This window comes from Pan paniscus, chromosome 10 (genome assembly GCF_029289425.2).
Source record: "Pan paniscus chromosome 10, NHGRI_mPanPan1-v2.0_pri, whole genome shotgun sequence".
Lineage (NCBI taxonomy): Eukaryota > Metazoa > Chordata > Mammalia > Primates > Hominidae > Pan > Pan paniscus.
Genome location: NC_073259.2, coordinates 65,038,246 through 65,058,501, shown reverse-complemented (window position 1 = coordinate 65,058,501; position 20,256 = coordinate 65,038,246). Strand labels below are relative to the sequence as shown.

At 43.0% G+C, this 20,256-nt stretch overlaps 1 protein-coding gene and 1 pseudogene across 4 annotated transcripts in view; both read right to left on the bottom strand.

Moving 5' to 3' along the window:
• Positions 1 to 16,506, bottom strand: part of AMN1 (antagonist of mitotic exit network 1 homolog) — a 59,601-nt gene extending 43,095 nt beyond the window's left edge. The window contains exons 1-3 of one of the 4 annotated variants that reach the window (XM_034936071.3): positions 14,892 to 14,989; positions 5,136 to 5,274; positions 780 to 849 (exon numbers count right to left, since the gene is read on the bottom strand). Coding sequence is in view for 2 of the 4 variants with exons in the window: in XM_003813733.7 (XP_003813781.1) it covers positions 14,872 to 14,909 (38 nt within the window). In the remaining 2 variants the exon portion in view is untranslated. Of the gene's footprint in view, positions 1 to 779; positions 850 to 5,135; positions 5,275 to 14,871 lie in introns of all 4 variants that reach the window. The other 3 variants (XM_003813733.7, XM_008966313.5, XM_063593098.1) reach the window with 3 other exon arrangements.
• On the bottom strand, positions 870 to 5,122 carry LOC117975461 (stathmin-like; annotated as a pseudogene).
• Positions 16,507 to 20,256: the final 3,750 nt, after the last annotated feature.

The window sequence follows — 20,256 nt, the reverse complement described above, 5'->3', positions numbered from 1 at the left end:
ATTATTATATTCTCAAAGCTGTACTATGAGTCGGGGGTAAAGAAAAAAGCCCAAAAAATTTTCCAATTCTCAAATTATAGCTTTTACGGCAGGAAAGCATTAGAATACACCTCCACCTGTAACATAAAGCAAGCAAACCACCAGATATCTCCAACTAGGATCTTAAGATTCCCTCTAAATTGTTCTCTAGAAACACCATTTGTGCCTTTAATCTGCCTTTAAAATTTTTATTTATTTATCTTGAGACAAGGTCTCACTCTGTTGCCCAGGCTGGAGTACAGTGGCACAATCACAGCTCACTGCAGCCTCAACCTCCAAGGCTCAAGTGATCCTCTTACCTCAGCCTCCCAAGTAGTTGGGACTACAGACATGCACCACCACAATCAGCTAATTTTCTGTATTTCTTGTAGAGATGGGGTCTCTATATGTTGCCCAGGCCGGTCTTGAACTCCTGGGCTGAAGTGAGCCTCCCACCTTGGCCTCCCAAACTGCTGGGATTACAGGCATGAGCCTTGTGCTCGGCCTTAATCTGCTTTTTAAACAGGAACACAGAACAAAAAAGATTGTTTGCAAATAAACATTTGAAAGAATATAGCAACAGCTGATCAGGGTCCAGGCATTGAAACAAAGCAATGATTGTAGAAGACAATACAAACAACTCTGGAGCAAGAAACTCAAAAGCAGAGACTTTGCAGTAATGTGTATGCTGGTTATTTCCATTGACCTAAAAGCTCTACCTGAAACAAATATAAACTAGGAGGATCTTTTTAACTTATTACCTGAACAGAAAGAAGTCACTGCCACCAACAACACTGTGCAATTTTATTAACCATTCAAGTCCAGTAGCATCTGGTAAAATTAGGACAGAATTGGGATTAAAAAATGAACAAATATTCCGTATCAAACAGTTCAAAAGAAGCCACTACATACTCTTTTCACAAATATGTTTCACAAAGCCAGTACAGTACTAGCCATTAACCCAAGTGTACTGAAGTAGCAAAGATGCAACAAGAAAAATAGCTATGTTAGAAAGACCAACATTTTAGAAAAAGAGTAAAACTCTTTCAGTTTCTTCCCTTTAGCTCCTAAAACAACATTGTACAGTCTGGATTTACCTATCTAGTCCTACATCAGCTTCTAGAATATTTGTCAGGAGCAAAAAATAAAATGACACTGGCCAGTATAGTCTGAATATCTAGGAAGAAGAGCGGGGAGAAAGTCAGTTCTTAGAACAAATTAGTCAGCTTCAGCCTCATCACCAGGATCTCTGGATTCTTTGCTCTTCCGCATTTCTTCAACGTGCTTATCTTTCTCTGCAAACACTCCAGTGTGGTAGTCATTTGCGCCTTCCTGTTCTCTTTGTTAGCTTCCATTTTGTGGGTCAGTTTCTCTTCTGCTATTTCACTGAAGCTGTTCTTTTATTGATTTCTGAAGCACTTCTTTCTCCTGCTCTCATTTTTCAGCAAGCTGCTTCAAGAACTCAGCTTCGCAGGGCTTGTGTCTTTCTTCTGAAGCTTCTGATTTATTCTGAATTTCTTCCAGGGAAAGATCTTTCTTCTTTGGAGGGGAAATAAGGAACTCTGGGATGGATTCTTTTGATGGTATCTGAGAATCAGCTCAAAAGCCTAGCCTGAGGCACACTTCTCCAGTGCTTTCATCTGGATATCAGAAGTAGCCATGATGAATGAAAGACAAGAGACTGGCAGTGTATTCTACAAAATCCACTGGGATAAGGAAAACTCTGCTAGATCTGAGCCACCTGACCACACTCTGAGCTGTTTTCTGTATTTATAAAATGTAAGAGTAGTTTATTAAGTTTCCTAACGTGACTAAATTTGACTAAACTACATGACAGGTTTCCTTTTTGTAAGACTGGTGTTAGTTGCAAATTCATGATATTTTCTTGTGGAATATTCCTTTTATCATTAAGTAATGTCTCTCTTTATCCGTATTCATGTTTTCCACTTTAGAGACTATTCTGTTTGATTTCAGTATTGCTCCATCGTTTTTCCATGGTTTCTTTTGCTCAACATTATGTTTGTGAAATTTATCTGTATCGTTACATGTAGCTATAGATTATTCATTTCCATTTTCACGTTGTTCATGTCCATTTTCACTAACGTATAATATTCTGTTGTTTGACCAATTTATTCTACAGTGAATATACAGTTGGGTCGTTTGTAACTCTTTATTATTATGAATATCAATATGAATATTCTTAGACATGTCTTTTGGTACACACGTATCTGTGTTTCAACTGAGTGTATATATCTAGTAGTGGAACTGCTGGCTCATAGGGTAGGCATATGTTTAGCTTAATGCCAGTTTTTCAAAGTGGTTGTACCCAATCACAATCCTACCATTGGTGAATGAGCATTCTTGTGGTCCATATCCTTGCCAACACTTGGCATTGTTAATCTTTTAAATTTTAGTCATTTTAGTGGGTATATAATAGCAATGCAATGTGGCATTAAATTGCAATCTCTGATTAATATGGGTACACATTCATCTTTTTATTGTCTGGTTGGATATCCTCTTTTGTGGAGTATCTACTCAAGTATTTTGCCCTCTTTCATTTTGGGTTAATTATGTTTCTTACTGATATATAGGAATTCCTGTTATATGCTGGATATGAACCTTCTGTTTGTTATATACGTTGCAAATATATTCCCCCATTCCATGGATTGCCTTTCCACTTTCTTAATCATGTCTTTTGCTGAAGAGAAGTACATTCTAATACAGTCCAATTTATCAGTGTTTTCCATTACAGCAGGTGATTTTTTGTCCTGTTCATAAACTTTCCCTGTGCTAAGTTCATGAAGATATTCTCCTATGTTTTCTTCTACAAGAATTCACTAAGTTTATTGTTTCACCTTTCCTTTTTGACTTACAAACCACCAGGAACTGATTTTTTTTTTTTTTTACATTTTTATTTAAGTTCCGGGATATACACCTAGGTATTAAGCCCCACATGCATTGTTTATTTGTCCTGATGCTATCCTTTCCCTTGCTCCCCCCAACCACAGGCCCCGGTGTGTGTTGTTCCCCTCCCTGTGTCCATGTGTTCTCATCATTCAGCTCCACTTATGACATGCGGTGTTTGGTTTTCTGTTCCTGTGTTAGTTTGCTGAGGATGATGTCTTCCAGCTTTATCCATGTCCCTGCAAAGGACGTGATTTCATTTCTTTTTATGGCTGCATAGTATTCCATGGTTTATATGTACCACACTTTCTTTATCCAGTCTATCATTGATGAGCATTTGAGTTGGTTCCATGTCTTTGCTATTGTGAATAGTGCTGCAATAAACATATGTGTGCAATAAGCAAACATTCATTGTAATAGAATCATTTATATTCCTTTGGGTATATACCCAGTAATGGGATTGCTGGGTCAAATGGTATTCCTGGATAAACACATTTGTTATGAAGAAAGATTAAATAAATTCTTCTCTAGTGTCAAGTTACTTTAAACTTGTTTTAATTCAAGACTCTTCCGTGGTGCCTTCTAATCTGTCTACAGACAGTCTAATTTAATTCAGTCTTATTTAATTCACAAGAGGCAGTATCAGAAACTGGGATTTCTTGGTAACTAAGATTTATAGTTAACTTTTTTTTTTTTAATTTTACTTTAAGTTCTGAGATACATGTGCAGAACATTCAGGTTTGTAACATAGGTATACATGTGCCATGGTGGTTTTCTGCCCCTATCAACCTGTCATCTAGGTTTTAAGCCCTGCATGCACTAGGTATTTGTCCTAATGCTCTCCCTCCCCTTGTCCCCAACCCCCCGACAGGCCCCGGTGTGTGATGTTCCCCTCCCTGTGTCCATGTGTTCTCATTGTTCAACCTGAATTTGAATGTTGGCCTGTCTTGCTAGGTTGGGGAAGTTCTCCTGCATAATATCCTGAAGTGTGTTTTCCAACGTGGTTCCATTCTCTCAATCACTTTCAGGTACACCAATCAATCGTAGGTTTGGTCTTTTCACATAGTCCCATATTTCTTGGAGGCTTTGTTCGTTTTCATTCCTTTTTCTCTAATCTTGTCTTCGCCTCTTATTTCAGTAAGTTGATCTTCAATCTCTGCTATCCTTTCTTCTGCTTGATCAATTTGGCTATTGATATTGTATATGCTTCATGAAGTTCTCATGCTGTGTTTTTCAGCTCCATCAGGTCATTTATGTTCTTCTCTAAACTGGTTATTCTAGTTAGCAGTTCCTGTAACCTTTTATCAAGGTTCTTAGCTTCCTTGTGTTGGGTTAGAACATGCTTCTTTAGCTTGGAGAGTTTGTTATTACCAACCTTCTGAAGCCTACTTCTGTCAACTCGTCAAACTCATTCTCTGTCCAGTTTTGTTCCCTTGCTGGCAAGGAGTTGTGTTCCTCTGGAGAATAGGCGTTCTGGTTTTTGGAATTTTCAGGCTTTCTGCTCTAGTTTCTCCCCATCTTTGTGGTTTTATCTACCTTTGGTCTTTGATGTTGGTGACCTATGGATGGGGTTTTGGTGTGGATGTCCTTTTTGTTAATGTTGATGCTATTCCTTTCTGTTTGTTAGTTTTCCTTCTAACAGACAGGCCCCTCAGCTGCAGGTCTGTTGGAGTTTACTGGAGGTCCACTCCAGACCCTGTTTGCCTGGGTCTATAGACCTGTCTGCTGCCTTTTGTTCAGATATGCCCTGCCCCAGAGGTGGAATCTAGAGAGGCAGTAGGCCTTGCTGAGCTGTAGTGGGCTCCGCCCAGTGTGAGCTTCCTTGCCACTTTGTTTACACTGTGAGCATAGAACCGCCTACTCAAGCCTCAGCAATGGCAGACGCCCCTCCCCCGGCCAAGCTCCCACATCCCAGGTCAATCTCAGACTGCTGTGCTAGCAGCGAGCAAGGCTCCATGGGTATGGGACCTGCCAAGCCAGGCACAGGAGGCAGTCTCCTGGTCTGCCGATTGGGAAGACCGTGGGAAAAGCGCAGTATTTGGGCAGGAGTGTACCGTTCCTCCAGGTACAGTCACTCAGAGCTTCCCTTGACTAGGAAAGGGAAATCCCCCGACCCCTTGCACCCAGGTGAGGCGACGCCCTGCCCTGCTTCAGCTCGCCCTCTGTGGGCTGCAGTCACTGTTCAACCAGTCCCAGTGAGATGAACCAGGTACCTCAGTTGGAAATGCAGAAATCGCCCATCTTCTGCGTCAATCTTGCTGGGAGCTGCAGACTGGAGCTGTTCCCATTTAGCCATCTTGGAAGTGACCTCCCAATTTCTTTTTAATGATATAAAATCTTTCCTAAGCATCACTAGGATCAGAAAAGCAAAATTTTCAGAAATTTCAAAAATGTAGAGAAAAGGTTAGACATTTTGTTAGGGAAGTAAAAATATATACAATTATACACATATAAAATTATATTTGTTCTGGAATATACAATATGTTATTTGTATTGCTCACTGTAGATCTAGTGATTGTAAGAACTTATGTAGCATTTTATCAAGCCTCCCTATCTCTTTAGAGACTTCAAATACTTCAGAAAGGTATGGAGAACATCAAATGTTGGTCAAGATGGTAGTCAACAGGAACTCTCAAACACTGAGAGTAGGCATGTAATTTGGTACAAGCATCTGGGAAAACTGTTTGGCCTTATCTAGTAAAGCTAAAGATGTATAGATCCTAAGATCTAGCAATTCCAGTTGGAGGTATCAACCCTGGAAAACCTTGCACTTTTGAGTCAGAAGATGTAGACAACAAAACTCACAGCAGCATTGTTTGTAACAGAGAGAACTAAAAACAACTCAAATTACCATCCACAGTAAATAGAATGAATTACAATATAGTTATACAATGGAACCTTTTGTTTGTGCAATTTATTCAAGTGGTTGCATGCGGCCACAGTTCATTTCGTTCTCAATATATGTTATAATATATAGATGATACATGTATGTGTGTATACATATATTTCATTGTGTGAATATACTACATTTAATTTTTCCATTCCGTTGTCATTTGACATTGTCAACATACATTGCTTTACTTCTTTTTTCTTTTAAAAAGTTGAGATGAAAGATAATATGAAATTAATCATTTTACAGTGTGCACTTCAGTGGCATTTTGTACATTTACAATGTTGTGCAACTACCACCTGTATCTAGTTCTAAAACATTTTCACCAGCCCAAAAGAAAACTTATCTCTATTAAGAAGTCAGTCCCTGCCGGGTGTGGTGGCTCCCACCTGTAATCCCAGTACTTTGGGAAGCTGAGGCAGGTGGATCATCTGAGGTCAGGAGTTCGAGACCAGCCTGACCAACATGGTATAACCCCATCTCTACCAAAAATACAAAATTAGCCGGGTGTGGTGGCAGGTGCCTGTAATCCCAGCTACTTGGGAGGCTGAGGCAGGAAAATCGCTTGAACCATGGAGGAAGAGGTTTCAGTGAGCTGAGATCGTGCCACTGCACTCCAGCCTGGACAACATGAGTGAAACTCTGTCTCAAAAAAAAAAAAAAAAGTCAATCCCCATTCCTCCTTTTTCTCACAAATACCAATTATGGGTTGTAATACCTCAGAACTACCAATTTGCTTCCTGTCACTATTGATTTATCTGGATTTATACAATATGTGGCCTCTGTGTCTGGCTGCCTTCAATTAGCATCATGTTTTCAAGGTTTATCCACATTGTAGTATGTATCAGTATTTCATTCCTTTTTACAGCTGAATAACATTCAACTATACAAATATACCACATTTTGTTTATTGATTCATCAATTGATGGACATCTGTCTGGGTTTTTCTACCTTTGGCTAATGTGAATAATGCTGCTATGAACATTCATGTACAAGTATTTGAGTACCCAGTTTCAATTCAATTGTGTATAGACTTAGAAGTCAAATTGTAGCAGAATTGTAGGCCAAGTGTAGTGGCTCATATCTATAATCCCAGCACTTTGGAAGCCAACGTGGGAATATCTCTTGAGTCCAGGAGTTTGAGACCAGCCTCATTTATTTGGTTGAGCCACAGGTGAGCAGTCTCTCAAAACAAAAGTGAATGCAGAGCCTTGCCTAACAGTGCAAAGCCAGCTGCTTATATATCTGGCTCCTGCGACAGTCTGATTTGATTGGTGAGGATGATGGGGTGCTGGGCATATGGGTGGCCGAAATTATCAAGGACCATGGAGTAAAATGTAGCGGTTTCCACTGGGGCAGAAAAAGAAGGACTTCCGGGTTTGGATGCTCAATGGGAGGTACCCAGGGGAGGAAGCTGGGTATCTGATGCTCAGGTATCAATACTGGGGTGGCATCAATACAGGAGTGGACAGCAAGAGGGAAATATCATCCTCAACACCCTCAGCATTCCCTGTGAGCCAACCTCCCTGCCACTCTGCATTCCCCACACTTCCAGCTGGTGAACAGCAGTCTCCTGTTGGCTGTTGCTATAATTCATAACTTGGGCACACATTAAGCTCCTTGGTCTCTGATCCCTTAGGGGAAAAAGGCAACCAAATGCAACTGATGGGGTCTGGGTAAAGTCTTCAGTGGGGAAGAGAGGCTAAAGTGACACTGCAGGTGGAGCCTACAAAGTTTGCCAATATCTGCCTTAGTCAACAAACAACACGTCCTTGGTCAAGGCATATTATATTTTTACTGACTCTTGGGCTGTTAACAATGTTACCTGGTCTGCCACTTGGAAGAAAACAAACTAGTGGATTATAGACACTCCTCTTTAGGACTGTGAACTGTGAAAACAAATCACAGCAGAGAATCAGACAGATGTCCATGGTAATGGCTCATTCTCTAATGGAATAGACTGCAATGATGCTGCTAATCAAGTATACACCATCCAGACTGCTGCCACTGCTGCCAGGATCAGCAGTCTGCACACTGTAACAACACACTGCACATAGCAACATTATCTGCCATCATGGCCTAGGAACAGAGTAAAGATTACATGTATCTGACGCTACCATTGCATGCTGGTCTTGTGCTTCCTTTCAAAAGTCAGCCTGTTTTGTCTCAGTGAAATAGACCGTATTTTATGGTGTGTGGTCCCTCTTACTTCTGACAAGTTGACTATATCAGGCCTTTGACACACACACACACACACACACACCCCTGGGGCTATTGTTAATGTGTTACAGTTGTTGACATTTTTTCGGGTTATGGTTTCATTGTTCCAGTCTGTTCAACCAACTCCAGTCACACTGATCAAAATGTGTTATGTTTTTGGTTTTCCAGACCACTTTCACTCTGACAATGATATGTCTTTTACTGCGCAGAGGTTGCTCAACAATGAGCCAATAAGTCAAGGTATTCAACGGATATTTCACACCCCTTATCATCCTTAGGGTGTTGGCTCCAACAAGAAGTAAAACGGACTTTTAAAAAATCCACTAAAAGAAATTTCTGACTCTACCTCCTTCACACTCTCCTGGTCCATGCATCTTAGTAAGGTAGTTTGGTCACAAAAAAGGCACCCTGAAGGGGTTCATAGTCTCCTAGCCGCCTCCTATACAATGATCAGGATGAAAAGGGGAGGGTTCGCTAGACTTAGTCTGAAATTCTGGGATTCCACTCTGACAATTCCTGGGCATGATATGCAGCTTTCTTTCTCCAAACAATGACTCCAAGTCAGCCTGGTTGGTACACTCTCTGGGTGGCAGTCTGGCAAAAGGGAACTTAGGAAATTCAAACTTAATTCTGGTTCAGCCACCTGGATTCTCTTGTTGTACTGAAACCTGGATCAGGGGTCAGCAAACTATGACCTGTGGGACAAACGTAGCCAGCTGCTAGTTTTCAGAAATCAAGTTTTACGCCTGGCACGGTGGCTCACACCTGTAATCCCAGAACTTTGGGAGGCTGAGGCAAGCAGATCACCTGAAGTCAGGAGCTCAAGACCAGGCTGGCCAAGCTGGTGAGACCCTGTCTCTACTAAAAATACAAAAAATTAGCCAGGTGTGGTAGTACATGCCTGTAATCCCAGCTACTTGGGAGGCTGAGGCAGGAGAATCACTTGAACCTGGGAGGCAGAGGTTGCAGTGAGCTGAGATCGGGCCACTGCACTCCAGCCTGGGCAACAGAGTGAGACCTCGTCTCAAAAAACAAGAAAGAAATCAAATTTTATTGGAACACTGCCTTTGACTGACACACACACAAACACACACCCACACACACACCACCCCTGGGGCTATTGTTAATGTGTTACAGTTGTTGACATTTTTTCAGGTTATGGTTTCATGGTTTCAGTCTGATCAACCAACTCCAGCCACACTGATCAAAGTGTGTTATGTTTTTGGTTTTCCAGACCACTGCGATCTCGGCTCACTGCAAGCTCCGCCTCCTGGGTTCACACCATTCTCCTGCCTCAGCCTCCTGAGTAGCTGGGACTACAGGCGCCCGCCACTATGCCCGGCTAATTTTTTGTATTTTTAGTAGAGACAGGGTTTCACCATGTTAGCCAGGATGGTCTCGATCTCCTGACCTCGTGATCCACCCGCCTCGGCCTCCCAAAGCAGACCACTTTCACTCTGACAATGATAGGTCTTTTACTGCAAAGGTTGCTCAACAATGAGCCGATAGTCAAGGTATTCAACAGATGTTTCACACCCCTTATCATCCTCAGGCTGCTGCCATTTCTTTATGTGTTGTCTGTGGCTGCTTGTGTTCTACAATGGCAGAGCTGAGTAACTGTGTCAGAGGGTGTGTAGCCTACAAAGCTGAAAATATTACTATCTGGCCCTTCACAGAAAGGTTACCAACTCCTGCCCTAGATAACAAAGATAACTACCACTTGGTTGAGGATACTGCTCACCAAGTACCCCTACAGTGACCCACACCAGTCAAGCAAGGAAACAAGGTAAGTCTGTGTAAACTTTATAAAAATGCTCTTGTTCCTCTTGCACATGACCTCTGTGAGTAGGGGATTAGAGAAAAGTAAAGCATTTGAAGTGACTGACAATCACTCCTGTTATATAGCAGATCCCCTTTATCCATGGGAAAAACATTCTAAGACTCCCTGTGGACACCTGAAATCATGGATAGTACTGAATCCTAAATCCTATATATACACCCTGCATTTACTATGCAGACATACCTGTGGTAAAGTTTAATATATAAATTAGGCACAGTAAGAGATGAACAACAACAACAATAAAATAGAACAGTTATAACAACATCTACAGGGATTGGGTGGAAAAATAAAAAATACATGTAACAATATGCCAGCATCAGTACTCTTGTGCTCTGGTGCAATTGTTAAGTAATATCAGGGTTATGTGAATGCAGTAGCCCTGCGACAATAGCTCTGATAACCAAGAAGGCTACTAAATGGACAGCATGGATATGCTGAACGAAGGCAGAATTCACATCCTGGGCAGACAGGGCAGGGTGGCATGAGATTTCATCATGCTACTCAAAATGGTGCATAATTTAAAATTTATGAATTGTTTCTTCCTAGAATTTTCCATTTAACATATATATATATATTTTTTACCATGGTTGACTGCAGGTACCTGAAACTGCCGAAACAAAACAGCACATAAGGAGAGACTACTGTATTTTGCTTTATGCAAGATTTCAGGTATATTTCAATATGTTACCTTTTTCCTACAACATGGCTCTCTGCCCCCCACCGCCACCTTTTTCTCCCAGTCTCTTTCATCTTAGCCCTTTAGTATGCTCTTCTCTGAGCTCAGCAGTGCAGAGGCTGTACCATGTGTTTCCCAAAGTAAATGGTTTCCTCTTTCTGCTCCAGTTCCCTCCAGCTGCAATAGCAGGGAGTTGGGACAGAAACAAATCAAATAGTTCTTAAAATTCTGGGAGGACTATTGAATGGCCACAAAGCCCATCCAGAAACCCTGCTGGTCAAACAAATTGATTAAATTTGTCAAATCATGTATTACATTTACTACAGCAAGGGAGATCATCTTGACAGGGTTTTGGTAGCATTTCAATAGAGGAATGTTAGGCAAAAGTATACCTAAGTTTCTGGGATATAAACGCCACCAGTTTAAGTGGGTGCTTCTCCCCCCACAGTGGTGAATGGGTAAGGATTAGGCAAAGTTTGTGACTTAGTTTAAAACGGATGGACACAAAAAGCCAGCCTTGATGAGCAATCTGTCCAGATAAACATAATGTTGGTCCTAAAAATCAAAATGTTTGTCCTGATAGCTGTTTATTTAGATAAACTGATTTGCAAAAATTTCCTAGAGCAAAAAGTTAGGTTGACATAAGTGGTGTTGATTCTCAGGCCCCACAGTTGGCACAGGCAGTCTCATTTCTCAAGACAAAATGAAAAGAAGTCAGCTAAAACTTATAATCTTTAAAAGCTGTAAAACAATTGGGGAGATGGGTGGATATCCCAACCAATATTAGTTGCTCTACGTTTTATACTTAAAAGAAACAACCTATTACTATTTGGCCAAATCATCATATGGTGAATTGATCTAACAAATAAAAGAGTTTTGGCAACATGGACTGCTTCTAATGTAAGTGTTACATAAAATTTTGTCCTTGACTTTCTTTTTTTCTCTCTATGGCCCTCTTTTAAACTTAACCATGGCTTCCTATCATCTACAAAGTTATACCCCCAATCTTAGTTTCAATCCTTGATCTCTCTTCATTTTATTTGTGTATTTATGTATTTATTTATTTAGAGACGGAGTCTCACTCTGTTGCCCAGGCTGGAGTGCAGTAGCACCATCTTGGCTCACTCCAAGCTCCGCCTCCTGGGTTCAAGCAATTCTCCTGCCTCAGCCTCCCAAGTAGCTGGGAATACACGTGTGCACCACCATGCCCAGTTAATTTTTTTTGTATTTTTGGTAGAGACAGGGTTTCACCATGTTGGCTAGGCTGGTCTCGAACTCCTGACCTCAAGTGATTCACCTGCCTCGGCCTCCCAAAGTGTTGGGATTACAGGCATGAGCCACTGCGCCCAGCCTAATCCTTGATCTTTCTTTCAGATTCAAAATTATATTCTAACTGCCTGCTTGATATTTCTACTGGATATTCTGATTCATTTTCCCCATAAGACACTTCTTCCTCCATAATAGTCTAATCACCATTCTACCTGTCAACGAAGCTAAAACTAAAAGAGTAATTTCTTTTTTTGCGGGGGGGGGGGACGGAGTTTCGCTCTTGTTGCCCAAACTGGAGTGCAATGGTGCAAGCTCGGCTCACCGCAACCTCTGCCTCCCAGGTTCAAGCGATTCTCCCACCTCAGCCTCCCAAGGAGCTGGGATTACTTACAGGCATGCACCACCACGGCCGGCTAATTTTGTATTTTTAGTAGAGAGAGGGTTTCTCCATGTTGGTCAGACTAGTCTCGAACTCCCCACCTCAGGTGATCCACCTGCCTCAGCCTTCCAAAGTGCTGGGGTTACAGGCGTGAGCCACGGCCCCCAGCTAAAAGAGTAATTTCTAATTCTTCTCTTTCCTTGGTCCCTCTATTCAAAACTATTCATGTCCCAGATCCAAAGGATTCTCTAAAGCAGTGTTAAAGTGCTGGTCAGTGAGGAGATAAGGAGTTTATGCAAGAACATAAACCAAGCCCTGTTTCCTTCATGGAGAAAGCCTCATCAGCTGGACTAAATAATGTGCTTAGTGACACAGTTAATTACTAGTCTGGCTCAAGCTTCTTACTTTGTTACAAACCAGAAATAGCTTGCTGACCAACTGCCAGTCTCAGACTGTACCTTGTCCCAGAAGGGTACAAAATTAGGTTCTAAGGGCAAATATGGACCTTTACCTAGGGACCACACTCTAGCATGACAATGAAGATCATGTAGTCATCCCTGTCTTAGCCCCAAGTTCTGAAGAATTTTTCTTAACATTGTTAGTCTGTTTCCTCTTTTTTTCACTAAGCACTGTGTTTTAAAATTCTATCCAAATGAATCTACCCTTTGCTTTTCTTTCATTTATTTATCTATTTATTTATTTATTTTGAGACCAGGTTATGAGATTGGCTAACTTTTTATTTTTGGTAGAGACATAGTTTTGCCATGTTGCCTAGGCTGGTCTCCAACTCCTGGCCTCAAGCAATCCACCCTCCTCAGGGTCCCAAAATGTTGGGATTACAGGTGTGAGCCACCATGCCTGGCCTACCCTTTGCTTTTCTAACAGCTGCATAATATTCCATGGTAACTCTCCCATTCCAGCTCCATGCCACCAGAAATAATTCTGCAAAGAACATCTTCACGTGTCTCCTGGTTTGGGCTCTTCACCTCTTAAGATTTTGTAACAGTCTTCTAAGTGTCTCCCTATTTCCAACTTCTGCCTAATTCAAATCTCTCTCTGCTCACAGTACAGTTCTAAAACCTTTGATAGCTCCCCATGACTAAAAGAGTAAATGCTCTTACTTCATCCTGGTTCCTAAGATTCTATTCCCAATGACTTGGCTTTATGTCTCACTACTGTGCTATTCATATTGTATCTTCCATTCACATTGGAGCGCTACTTTCTGGTCTTCTCTCATATTTCTACCTTTCCTGCCTGTCAAACCTTTACTCTTTTTATTTCACTCTCTCCGATACATTTCCTCCCATTTGCAACCGTCAGATACTACCAATGTTCAAAAATAACCCCCTTGACAAAGCTTTCTCCTATTCTTTTCCTTATTAGAAATTTCAAAAGTTTGTTACTCTCCCGCTTGTGATATTATTCTACATATATTATAGTTATTTATTTTATTTTTTTGAGACAGTCTCGCTCTGTCGCCTAGGCTGGAGTGCAGTGGCGCGATCTCAGCTCACTGCAACCTCTGCCTCCTGGGTTGAGGCGATTCTCCTGCCTCAGCCTCCGGAGTAGCTGGGACTACCGGCGCCACTACTACTCCTGGCTAATTTTTGTATTTTTAGTACATGCCGCGGTTTTGCCATGCTGGCTAGGCTGGTCTCCAACTCTCCTGATCTCAAGTGCCTCGGCCTCCCAAAGTGCTGGGATTACAGGCGTGAACCACCGTGCCCAGCTAATTTTTGTATCTTTAGTAGAGGTGGGGTTTCGCCACGTTGCCCAGGCTGGTCTCGAACTCCTGAGCTCAAGCAGTTCTCCCACCTCGGCCTCCCAAGTTTAATGTAAAATATCAGATGCCATTGTTTCAGAAAGCCTTCAGTAGATTAAGGAGATTGTTCTCCTTATCCTTAAGATGTCTATTTTTTACATGGCAATATTAACGGACTGAAAGCTCCTGGAGAGACGCAATTGCCCTTGTAACTTCCATTTCCGTACAATTTCTGGTAGGAAATAATAATAACAACAACACTTAGTGGTGTTTATTATTTGCTGGGCATCCTTATAAGGGTTTTACATGTTTTAAATTTATCCCTCAGGACAACTCCATGTGATGGGTGCTATTATCACAAAAATTTTATAGATAAAGAACCTAGGCACAGGGAGAGGTTACGTTACCGGTCCATGGTCACGTGGCTGGTGAATGGCAGAGCCGGGGGCTGAACCCAGCAATCTCAGCCAGGGATCCGTGGTCTTAACCACTTTGTTACCTTTATCCCAGGGTCTGTCAATGTTTATTCCAGTTACAGCGGTGGAATTCTGCTAGAAGCTTTTGAGAACCTCATCTAGCGTTGTGTTTTTTTCTACCAAGGCTTTTAGCTGCTAAGAGAGAGGCCACTGCCAGTAACAGCCGGGGCGCCGAGCTGTCAAGGCTGACTGAGGAATGGACGCTCCTCGCGCAGCGGAGTGTTGGAGGGGCAAGCCCGCCAAGAGACCCACTTTGCACAACTGTCCTCAGCCAGGAAACGACAGATCAGGAACCCAGGGACAGAAACACACGCGGGGCCTCTTCAGAGATCGGGGGGGGGGGGGGAAAGGGGCGGGGAGGAAGAGCAGCGCAGGGCCTGGCCGTTTGGAGGAGGTGCTGGGGCGGCGCGAAGGGAGGCGGGACAGGGTAGACTCACAGATCCAGGAGCTGACTGACCCGCCGTGGGCGAGGCATCGCTGCAGCGTCTGAAGCCTCTTCCGCGGTCCCAGGGCCTCCAGAACCCAGCCAGGGACCGTCCGCCAACTCCCGCCCACCGCGCGACGCGTAGGTTTTTGTGACGTCACACGGATTTTTCCGGTGACCGGGGCGTGGCCACGCTTCGGACTCCACAAGGAAAGAAGAGAGCCCCCTTTGGGGCGGAGCCACTGAGGGCTGCGCGGAAGAGGCTGGGTGTGATAAACTATAAAGAGGCCCTAAACTCGGATGCAACGTGACGGGAGTTGTAGTTCTTTCACCTGGCGGGCGTCTGCTCCGGTTCAGCTGCAGGAGGTTTCTTGGGAGTTCAGCCCAGCGCGCAGCCCCGCCGCGACGCCGCGAGCCGAGAACTCTCCTGGGGCGAAGGGAGCGCTGAGAAGTCGCTACTCTTACTAAAAGGATGCGTTGGATGCTGGGCCATATCCTTGGCGATGCACACTGGAGACCCGCTCGGATACGGACTCCATTAACATCAAACGGAGCGTGTTAGAGGATCCGAGTTTACTGAGCACTTTCTAGGAAGCGTGCACTGAGCTACGTGCTTTCTAGGCCTTAGTTCAATACTTAACCATATTCATTATAATCCGGTGAAATCGTAATTATTTAGCCTTATTTTACAGATGAGGACACTGCGTACCAACAAGTAACCTCACTAAGAATTTCGTCATGGAGGAGAAGGGAACCTGTATTCAAATTAGGAAGGATCCTGAAGAAAGGGCACCTTTAGGTGGAATTTTGTCTTTGGTTCTGCTGCAGAGTACTTGCTGCTTTTTAGTGCTCCCTCCACCCCCCTCATTCTTCCTTGTAGATTAGTCTGTTGTTTATATGCTGAGTTCCTTTTTTAAGCTCCTTGAAAGTTGGAACCCACTGCTGTTCGCCTGTTCAGGATGTTGCACATTCAATCAACATGGATTTATTAAGCGCTGAACGAGGGCTAGGGATCGTGCTGGGTGCTGAGGATTGAGTGGCGAACACTTGGGTCAGACAAGTAAAAGGGCAATTAGAATAACTGTTAAATGCTTAGATGGGGTTAGTTCTATGGAAGCACCCATGGTTGGGGGGGGTGGGATACAGATCAGAGAGAAAAGGGTGGTCTGCAAATAGTTTGGGATGGCTACACTGGAGAGTGATCAAGAGTGAGTGTAGGGCAGGGGTTGGCCGACTTTTTCCATAAAGTGCTCTGAAAGTTGCAGATTCCAGGAGAAGTAACTATTGTCAGACCCAGACAAATTGGAGCCTAGAGACCAGAAAGGAAGGAAACTCATGCTTGTATGTCTGAGATAAGAACTGTCTCAAGGCCAGACGCCGTGGCTCACACCTGTAATCCTAGTACTTTGGGAGGCTGAGGCGGGCGGATCACGAGGTCAGGAGTTTGAGACCAGCCTGGCCAACGTGGTGAAATTCCCGTCTCTACTAAAAATACAAAAAAAAAAAAAAAAAACCGGGTGTGGTGGCGGGCGCCTGTAATCCCAGCTACTGAGGAGGCAGAGGCAGGAGAATCGCTTTAACTCGGAGGAGGTTATAGTGAGCCGAGATCGTGCCACTGCACTCCAGCCTGGGCGACAGAGCAAGACTCCGTCTCAAAAAAAAAAAGAAAGAAAGAACTGCCTCAAGGACTTTAAAAAATAAACCAAACAACCCACAATTTCTTCACGTCTTTCATGCATTTAATGTTTTGCACAACTTGCTTGTTTTGCAAATATGCGCACATTTCTATGACAAGATTTATTGCTAAATATTCTTTAAAACTGCAGCAGTTCAGATAAGATACTGTCGAAAGGACGTTTGGCCCAGCAGCAGGACCTCCACCAATGAACGGACTCCAATTCTTGATTTGAGCCTTGGGAACCAATCAACTTTGTTTCCAAGACGTTTATGTGAACTTCCCTCCTTTACCAGTAAAATCTTCCCCCTATTCTTCCCTTCTCCAGACCCGTGGCTTGCCATAGCTGTACATCTTGGATTATAATTCTTTTTGTTCACTCCCAAAGAAACTCAGTATCTTTGGAGAATTCTTTCTTTGTTGTCTTTTAGCTTCCCAGAGCCAAACAAGAAATATTTTAGGTTTTGTGGGTCATGCTGGCTTGGTCACAGCTATTCAACTTGTATCTTAAAATTAGCCATAGACAGTATGAATGGGTGGGTCTGTGTTCCAATAAAACCTTATCCTAAACACTGAAGTTTGAATTTTATGTAATTTTCGACTGTCATGAAATACTCATCTTTTGATCTTTTTCAGCCACTGAAAAATGTAAAAGCCATCCTTAAGTTGCAAGCTATACAAAAACAGACAGTGGACTGGATTTGACCCTTGAGCCATTTGTCCATGTGCCCTCACCTGATCTAGAAAGCTAAAATGCACATGCCTCACGCCTGTAATCCCAGCACTTTGGGAGGCCGAGGTGGGCGGATCAGCTGAGGTTAGGAGTTCGAGACCAGCCTGGGCAATATGGAGAAACTCTACTAAAAGTACAAAAAAATTAGCTGGGCGTGGTGGCAGGTGCCTGTAATCCCAGCTACTCAGGAGGCTGAGGCAGGAGAATTGCTTGAACCCAGGAGGCGGAGATTGCACTGAGCCGAGATCACACCACTGTACTCCAGCCTGGGAAACAAGAGTGAGACTCTGCCTCAAAAAAAAACAAAGAAATTACGAATTTTAAGATGGTGATAGCAGAGCACTAAACCCAGAGTGGGGCCCGTGTGACTGCACATTTTGCCCACCCATGAAGCCAGCCCTGGGTGCGTCCAACTTCAGGATTTCCACCCCCAAAAATCAGTTCAGGAACCCTTTGTCAAAATAAAATTCAAAGACAAATATGAGCACAGAGAGACATTTTTACTTGCAGTTCAAGAAAATCAGACTTTCAGAGAGTGGCTCGCTAAATAGAATAGAGGAATTTATAGCTCAGATGAAATGGCAGATATTTATAGCTCAGATATGGCAGTTCATTCCAATTGGATAAGAACAAGATGTTCCTGTTTTGTGGTAAGGAAAACAGGATGTTCTTGTTTTTGTGGCTTATCTCTGGAGGCAAAGCTTTTAGGATTTCCCGTTAGTCAAGGCTTTTAGGAGGTTCCCGCTATTCATGGTTTATCTTTGAATGCAAAGTTATTGGGAATGAAAGTCTTTTCTAGTGTATGGTAAGTGATTTGTAGGCAGGGTTAGGCTAAGGGCAAGATATTTTCCTTTTCTCCTCTCTGTTTGCTGTGCCCACTTTAATATAGTTTCCTCTAGCTCAGAATCTCCTCCACTTCCTACCATAGCTACCATACAAAGTAAACGTTATCATAGATTGTTGCTGTGGGTTTGTTTTACTTTACTTTTTTTTTTGAGATGGAATCTCGCTCTGTCACCCAGACTGGAGTGCAGTGGCGCAATCTCGGCTCACTGCAACCTCTGCCTCTCGGATTCAAGCAATTCTCCTGCCTCAGCCTCCCAAGTAGCTGGGATTACAGGCATGTGCCACCATGCCAGGCTAATTTTTTTGTATTTTTAGTAGAGACGAGGTTTCACCATATTGGCTAGGCTGGTGTCGAACTCCTGACCTTGTGATCCACCTACCTCGACCTCCCAAAGTGCTGGGATTACAGGCGTGAGCCACCGTACCCGGCCTCTGGGTTTGTTTTATAAAAATAATTAACAAAATTACTTTTCTTAAATCATGCTGTTAATTCATAATGTAATATATGAGCTGTATGTGGACCCATGTTTTAAAATATAATAAATATATATAAAACAAGTATATCTTATTTATATGAATGTGTGCTTTCGCAAGAACAGAACGGAGCTAAGCCAAGTGAGCCCCTACTTTATTATCCTACCATGTGTAGGTTATTTTCAAATAGGATTGCTCTTAACTCTCCAAGTGTCCTTTGAGAAAATAACACGTCTTTTTATTTAGTTTCTTTTCATAGCTTGTTTTATAATATCACACTCCAAATTGGAAATAACAGTGCCCATGCTCATGGATTGTTATACATTGTTAAAATTTCCCATTGGCTAGAAACACTTGCTTTGTTTCTAGGTTAGAGATCTATGACTTTCAAATTCTCAGGAGTCTGAGTCATACAATGGATGACTCAGGATCCAAGCAGGTTAAGAGTTGGGCAAGTTCAAACAGGAGAAACAAGGAGATGTTAATAAAGGAGCTGTTCCCAAAGGTGTGGACAGAGTTAGGGCAGAGCAAGGGTAATACCGTAGCGCTACAATAGCAGGAAGCCCTTACCTCTTCTAGTCCTGGAGGGCAAAACCAAAACCTTGCCAGAGTGACCACAGGTGAAGCCACCTGAAAGGAACTGTGGCCTTTGAATTTGTAACCGCCTAAGGGGTTCACCTTGCCCCCTGCCTCGAAAGAACTGATTCATCAAGACGGGGGAATTACAATAGAGAAAGAGTAATTCACACAGAGCCAGCTGTGCGGGAGACAGTTTTATTATTACTCAAATCAGTCTCCCCAAGCATTTGGGGAGCAGAGTTTTTTTTGTGTGTTTTTTTTTTCAGAGTCTTGCTCTGTCACCCAGGCTGGAGTGCAGTGGCGCTGTCTTGGCTCACTGCAACCTCTGCCTCCTGGGTTCAAGTGATTCTCCTGCCTCAGCCTCCCAAGTAGCTGAGATTACAGGCATGTGCTACCAAGCCCGGCTAATTTTGTATTTTTAATAGAGACGGGGTTTCACTATGTTGGTCAGGCTGGTCTCGAACTCCTGACCTCCAGTGATCCACCCACCTCAGCCTCCAAAAGTGCTGGGATTACAGGTGCGAGTCACCGCGCTGATTGGGAGTGCTGATTGGTCAGGCCGGAAATGAAATCATAGGGAGTTGAAGCTGTCTTCTTGTGCTGAGTCACTTCCTGGGTGGGAGCCACAAGATCAGATTAGCCAGTTTATCCATCTGGGTGGTGCCAGCTGATCCGGCAATTGCAGGGCCTGCAAAATATCTCAAGCACTGAGATATTTGAAGAAAATCTTGAAGCCTCCAGTTGCATGACTCTTAAACCATAATTTCTAATCTTGTAGCTAATGTTAGTCATACAGAGGGAATCTAGTCCCCAGGCAAGAAGGAGGTCTGCTTTGGGAAAGGGCTGTTATCATCTTTGTTTTAAACTATAAGTTTCTCTCAAAGTTAGTTCAGCCTATGCCCAGGAATGAACAAGGAGGTTAGAAGCAAGATGGAGTTGGTTAAGTTAAAACTCTTTCACCGTCTCAGTGATAATTTTGCAAAGGCGGTTTCAGTTTGATAAGGCAACCTAGCCAGCCTGTTGTGATCCAGCCAGGAAGGGGCTACAGGAATACCCTTCAAGCTCCATTCTTCATTCCCTTTTTGATGTCC